The 7,266-nt window shown below is 39.6% G+C and overlaps 1 protein-coding gene across 3 annotated transcripts in view; it reads right to left on the bottom strand.

Moving 5' to 3' along the window:
- Window positions 1-7,266, bottom strand: part of fam91a1 (family with sequence similarity 91 member A1) — a 37,954-nt gene that overhangs the window by 13,881 nt on the left and 16,807 nt on the right. For all 3 annotated transcript variants that reach the window (XM_032535269.1, XM_032535268.1, XM_032535267.1), the window contains exons 18-19: window positions 6,583-6,696; window positions 6,305-6,377 (exon numbers count right to left, since the gene is read on the bottom strand). In XM_032535269.1, the coding sequence (XP_032391160.1) occupies window positions 6,305-6,377; window positions 6,583-6,696 (187 nt within the window). The remainder of the gene's footprint in view (window positions 1-6,304; window positions 6,378-6,582; window positions 6,697-7,266) is intronic.

Genomic DNA, 7,266 nt, shown 5'->3' with positions numbered 1-7,266 from the left:
AATGACAGATTAGACATTCGTGTAATATGTCACAAAAAGTTAGATTTTATTCCATCATTTACACTTTCAAAAAAACAAAAACAAAAAAATGGCGTCGGCAAAAGTTTGGGCACCCTGCAGAGTTAATACCTTGTACTTTTCCCTTTGGCAAGTATCACAGCTTGGAAACGCATCTTGTAGCCAGCCAAGAGTCTTTCAATTCTTGTTTAAGGGAATCTTCACCCATTCTTCCTTAAAAAAGTCTTCCAGTTCTTTGAGATTTCTGGGCTGTCTGTCACGCACTGCTCTTTTAAGGTCTATCCATAGATTTTCAATTATGTTGAGGTCAGGAGATTGTGAAGGCCATGCCAAAACCTTCAGTTTATGCCTCTTGATGTAATCTACCGTGGATTTTGAGGTGTGTTTAGGATCATTATCCATTTGTAGAAGCCATCCTCTCTTTAACTTACGCTTTTTCACAGATGGCATCAAGTTAGCGTCCAAAATGTGCTGAAATTTTATTGAATCCATTTTTCCTTCTACTCAGGAAATGTTCCCTGTGCAGAGGTGGGTAGTAACGAGTTACATTTTCTCCGTTACATTTACTTGAGTGCGTTTTTGAAAAATTGTACTTCTAGGAGTAGTTTTAATTCACTATACTTTTACTTTTACTTGAGTAGATTAGTGAAAAATAAACTGTACTCTTACTCCGCTACATTAGGCTACAATGAGCTCGTTACTTGTTACTACGCGTCATTGTTTTTACCCCAGCGTACGTCTCATTTTAATGTTTTATTTTGACAGAGAGAGACTTCCGCTGAAGGCTCTACCACGTGACTGTGCTTAACCAATCACACGTTGTTGTTCAGTCACGTGACCGTACTCGTTTCAGCAGCGCGACAGGTTAACTTTACAGTCGTAGCAAAGCAAGACGTCGAATCATACGTCCAAGGCAACGCAGACCAGGAGGACACCCCCCCCTCATAGTGAAAGCGTGGTTACTTTTAGGAAAAGTATGAAACAGCAGCTACATTATGCGGCGTTTAGTGTCGACCAAAACAACGGACATGTGAGCATTCACAACTCACCTCTAACCTGAGGAAACGGACGGTAGTTTAGTTTTTGCTGTGGATCGGTGAATGTCTTTTAGGTACAATAAAGTATTTTTCCACATGCAGTATCCATCCTAATTTGATGTGACAAGTCTCTCAAGTAAGCTATTTTGTAATTAATAAATTAATTTTAATTTATTTTTATTGATTGTGAACTATATTTGCCTAAAGATTATTTTGTATTTGTCGGTCGGTTGATGCTTGTGTTGAGAAATAAATCAGACGTTACTCAACAGTTACTCACTACTTGAGTAGTTTTTTCATCAAGCACTTTTTTACTCTTACTCAAGTAATTATTTGGATGACTACTTTTACTTTACTTGAGTCATATTATTCTAAAGTAACAGTACTTTTACTTGAGTACAATTTTTGGCTACTCTACCCACCTCTGTCCCTGTGCCACTGGCTGCAATACAACCCCAAAGCATGATTAATCCACCCCCATGCTTAACAGTTGGACAGAGGTTCTTTTCATTAAATTCTGTGCCCTTTCTCCAAACGTGGAATGGTGTAGCACAACTCCAGTGTCTCCAGGTCTTTCTGGGTGGATCGTGCAGTCAAACGTGGGTTTGGACTTGCTTTTCTCACAATCCTGCGAGCTGTTCTGTCTGATATTTTTCTGGGTCTTCCAGATCTTGCTTTAACTTCCACTGTTCCTGATGACTGCCATTTCTTAATTACATTCCGAAAAGAGGATATTGGCATCTGAAAACATTTGCTCTCTTCTTATAGCCTTCTCCTGCTTTGTGAGCGTAAACTAGTTTCAGTTTCAGTTTTCTAGACAACTGCTTAGAAGAATCCATGGTGCTGATTGTTGGGGCAAGGTCAGATGAGTCTGAGCATTTAAAACCTTAAGATTTACATCACCTGGTCTTTCCAGACAATGATTGAGAACAATCCATGATGCTGTCAGTCTCAGCTTTCCAAAAGGGGGGCGGTGCATGCTATAAACTCTGCGGGTGCCCAAACTTTTGCACGCCATTTTTTTGTTTTCTGTTATTTTGAAAGTGTAATGATGGAAATAAAATTAAACTTTTGTTACATTATACCAATGGCTAATCTGTCATTTGATGCCTTTTGGAGATTTTTCCATCTTTTTTTATGCACATAATACAAATTTTTACCTGGGGTGCCCAAACTTTCGACCCCCACTGTATGTTATGCTAATACAGAACAATTCACTCAATCAAAGTAATTCAGTACAAGGTTTTTACATTTATTTGCAAAGAACATTATTTTACAAACTAAATATGGTGCCTTTTTATCAGATGTTTACGTTATTGGCACAGAATAAGAAGTGATGCTAAAAAAAGAGAGAAGAAAACTACATTTCTTCCCTTTATTTTAGCATCACTTCTCATTCTGTGAGCAGGTTCCATTCTCTCAAAAACTTTAAACCACAGAATGAAGTTGTTATTTTGGCTATCTTAGAAAGGTGGCCGACTTTGTCATTCACTTCCCATTGCTATTCATATCCCATACTTTAGGGTCAGGGAGGTAAAAGCCCAACTTTTCTGGGTTTACAGCAGTATTAACATATTAACCGATAATGTAATAATACACTAGTAATGTAAATATTTGTGTAATATCACGGCCATGTTGTGAGTAAATGATTAACCTCAGTCAAGCTGTGCTACTTTCTCTGGTGACTCAGTATTCACCTTTTGCTTTGAGGGGTTTAACTTGTCAAACATCATAAAGATTTGAATCCTGTGAAATCTTTCCTTTGTCAATTTTGTGCAAAGCTTAACACTGATCCCCCTAATACATTTGCTGTCACAATATACACCATCTGGAGAACACATTTTATATGAAAACTATGTTACCACGATATTAATAGAAGTAATAAAGAGACCTGTTTATCAGTTTCAGGGCTGACTTGAAGCATCCCTCCTATGTTTGTTTTCTTCCGGTGCAGAGTCTGCTACTCCAACATGTGTGTGCCAAGGCGCTGCAGAAGCTGAAGAGAATGTGGACTTGGAGCACCAGTGCGGCTACATCACCATCTCAACTCCAACAACAGGCATCGTCGGAGGGCCAGCGACAGCACTGAGTGCAGAGGTAGGGGAAGGGAGATCTTTTTTTATTTTTTTATTTATTTTTTTACCTTTGGGACATGCAGATGTTTCCATGTGAGAGACGAGACATATTTGAATTATAACGTGCTTGCCTCTGATGGCCATTGACACTGATGGTGCAAATTAGATAAAGATTGCTAACGGTCCAGTTTAATTATTCTGTTTTTCCTGCCTAATTGTATCCCTTATTGTGATAGCCTTTGCTAATGGACGTGGATCGAACAGTATTAGCCTTTAACTTTGATTTACTGATTGAACGTTGCTGACATAATGATCACATATTTATTTAACTTAACTTTAAAGGTTTTGTACAGTTTTTGTAATTGACAGACTTGATATTTTAACAAAAGGGATATGTGTTAAAAAAAGGCATTCCAGCTGCAATCTAGCTGCAAAACAACCTACTGTGACGTAATGCGGATGATTTGTTGCTTTCTTCAAGGCGACACCCATCTAGGTGGAGGCCTGGACACCAACGGCAGTACTGAGTCCTTTGAGCTCGTGACAGAAGAAAACAACGGTGAAAGCAAAGGAAAGACAGACAGTACGTCAACTTTTTGGTTAATGTGCTGTACTTTTATCTTTCTTTCTTTTTCTAGTAGAATCCCTTCAAGTAACTAATCCGAGAGTTGGAAGAGACATAAATACCAGAAGACCAGCATGTCCGTGTTAATGTATTATGTCATGTTGTATGTATGTCATCACCATCTCTGCTCTTCCCTGCCAATCCCTTTCTTTAGGCCTTCATCTGAAGATGGAGTGGGTCCCTCTCGAACTGTGCTTTGGCATGCCCCTCTTCAGCTCCGAGCTAAACCGCAAAGTGTGTCAAAAAATTGCCTCGCACAAACTGTGCTGCAACGAAAGGTACAATAAACCTACCCAACATCCTCAAAGATTTTACTTTTGTCTAAAGCATTGAGAAAAGTGTAAAGATGTGTGTCGTAGCGGTGCTAGACTTTAGCTCTGTTGTTGTTGTTTCAGCCTTCAAGAACCTTCACTCGAGCCGAAGCTATCCCTGAAGGTGTTGAGCTTTGTTCAGTCTTCCAGGTAAAAACAATCTGCTGTGTCTTCAGGTGGCCACTTAGAATACTCACAGAAAGAAATAACAATGTCTAGTGGAAATATCTGCAGTCAGGAATTTAATTTTCACCATCGAGTGTTAGAATTAATCAGAATTAAAGACTGGTTTCCATTTTTAGAAATGCGTCTGATATAACTGTTGATTTAATTGGTAATTGGTAATTTTACCATCTTGAGATATATTAAGTCATGATTTTTTATAACAGGTTTAAAACAATTCCCAGCCACCATGACTAGCTATTTCATTAAACTTTTGTCTTGAATCAGTATGGTTAATAATACAGAATATTATTCTTCCACAGTTTGATACTGTACATTTGCTACCCCCATAAAGTTTTTATTGTGGCCAGGTTGTTCAGTGGTAGAGCTGCGCACATGTAGGTTTATGCCTCGACGCAGAGGTCCAGGGTTTGAATCTGACGTGTGTCGATTTCCTGCAAGTCTTCCCCCTCTCCTCTCTTCTTTCTCACGTAGCCGTCCTGTCAAAATGAAAGGCGGGAAAGCCCAACAAAAAAAAATCTTTAAAAAATAATAAGATACTTACATGAGATGACCCACAGCCAGTTTGAGGCTTCAATAAATGTAAATATAGCAACTTTAAGTGTTTTTTTTGTTTTATTGGAAAAAATTAAGCATTCACATACTAAACACAAAGTAAGAGAAGAGAAGAGAAAATAAGACAAAAGAAGCAAAAAAGAATACTATTGAATAGAAAGTGGAAGAGCATGGTGAATTATGTTAGTTTTAGTTTAAAATTGTAAAAACATCCCGCTCTTTAGTGTCAGAGACCTTCCTGATGTAACTGAGCCCCTTACCCTTTCTGCGTGTTTTATACACAATTTTAGACATGAATTAGTGTTTAAAAGTGCTAACAGACTTTTATGAAAGCGGCAACATACTGTAGTGTAAATCAGACAGGAACCATTCTACTTAGCCTTTTTGTCCCAGGGAAAATGTATCCTTGTCCCACATATCATCCATTACATCGGTGTTCTGATCTGTGACATTTGCCCTGTGTTGGCAGGATGGCGTCCAGCCCTCTGACCTAGACAGTGGCGTCTCGAACCTCTCAGTCAGCCCCCGGCGGAGTCCGGTGTCCCCCTCCCCGCCCTCAACCTCCTCTTCAAGGACGGGCAGTTGAGGGAGTGGAGCGGGCGGGCCCCTCCCCTTTGGACATCACAGCTCTGCAGAAGGACCAACCCTCATAAGCCCCCCCCCCACCTCCCTCCTCAAAACATCCAGATTTGGTCACAAGGAACATCTCTCATTGAAAAAGACCACCCTTTCCACTGAGGAATTGTCATTCAAACTCTGCGTCTTGTCTATCAGTTTCCAGTTGTTGGAAAATTAGCCCCGCCAGCACTTCATTCACCTTCATAGGAGGAATCAGAGTTAAGTTGCCACACTAGTTTGAACCCCCCTAGCCGTTCCTTCTGTGATTCCTCATATTCTTAGCAAGGCATTATTATCTGTTGGAGTGGTGCTATTATCACAGTATATAACAGTGATGCAGGTCAACAGCATATAACCTGTCAGGCCATTTAACTGGAAACACTTGCGCTTTCTCCACCGACTAGCCCCCTACCTTCCCATCAATCACTGGATGTTCTGTGATCCTTGAAACGGAGTGTAAAGTGGTTAATATTGTATGATGTTCTAAATTGACCCACAAAATAAACAAAGTGTTGAACGACACTCTGCAGGAATCATTTGACAAATGCATTTTCTAGGACCAAGTTTTTTGTCTTCCCAGACAGAGTCCAGATACAGACCCCGCTGCCTCCCTGTTGCTGTTGTCTCACGTTAGTGATCTGATGCATGATACTGTTGCACAACTCGTACCATAAAAGAACTTTCCTACTTGTAGTCAATATGAGGGCATTTTGATGCCTTTTGGAGATTTTTCCATCTTTTCTTGGCTTCTTTATGCACATTAATAAAATGTTTTTACCTGAGGTGCCCAAACATTCGATTCCCACTGTATAGGCTGTATGATTAATTACTAAGTGATTTTAAAGCTTTATCCATGAATAATATGAATGTATAATAACTCACCTCCTTTCAGATCTTCTGCATCAAAGGGGAACGGGATGTGAACGGTTTCTCCATGGCCATGCATGCCGTGACCCTAAGGGTCACACACACACATACAGTACAGCTTATTAGTTTCCCACAGTTTATATATTGTACCAAATATGTTATTGGTGGAAACACATGAGGAGTAGATATACATTGGATGATGCAATGTTGACAAGTTCAAATTCAACCAATCACACCCAAAAAAATACTTGAAAAAACCGCTTTGTAAAATTAGAGCTTGTGTGTGTGTTTACCTGGATTAGAACAGCAGAGTGTGTGAGGGCATCGTTGAGCATGGTCAGCACGTTGGATGTAGGCACGACCCCAGGGTCGTGACCCCAGGAGGTGATCAACAACCTGTCGTAGACCTAAGCGGAGAAAAACAGGTTAAGGAAAGGATTCCTTCACAGCTGCTAATCACAGAAAGCATCTGGGGTGTGATGGTATACGGCTTCATGGGAGTACAACAGCTCATCACTCACCATATTGAGTAATGATAAAAAAAATTGACTCATGACACAAGGTAGAGGGAAATATTTCAGTATGTACTGTATGTCCTCTACAACAATAATTACATATCTCAATCAAAACCAAAGTCCAAGTAGAGGAAACATCATATCCTTCGTTCATACGAACATGGACACTTGTCAACCTTCCACTACACCAAACATAAACTAATTAAAAGAATTAAACCTCCACCCTGCAGCTGATTTTACATGTTATGATAGTTGCAAGGCTTTGACTAATTGAGCCAGAACTTATCCATGAAATGAAGGTTTTAGTCTTTTCTGTTTTGGTAACTATGTTCAGCTGTGGAAAAAAGTTGCAAAGGAAAAAAATCCCACAATTAAGTTCACTGTGAAGCAAAACAGTTAAATTGCGTAAAATGTACTTCGTCAAATTCTCTTTTGTTCTCCGTTTAACATTCCCAAGATTGG

This window comes from Etheostoma spectabile, chromosome 14 (genome assembly GCF_008692095.1).
Source record: "Etheostoma spectabile isolate EspeVRDwgs_2016 chromosome 14, UIUC_Espe_1.0, whole genome shotgun sequence".
Taxonomy (NCBI): Eukaryota; Metazoa; Chordata; class Actinopteri; order Perciformes; family Percidae; genus Etheostoma; species Etheostoma spectabile.
The sequence above is the reverse complement of the archived record's forward strand: the minus strand, read 5'-3'. Positions and strand labels throughout refer to the sequence as shown.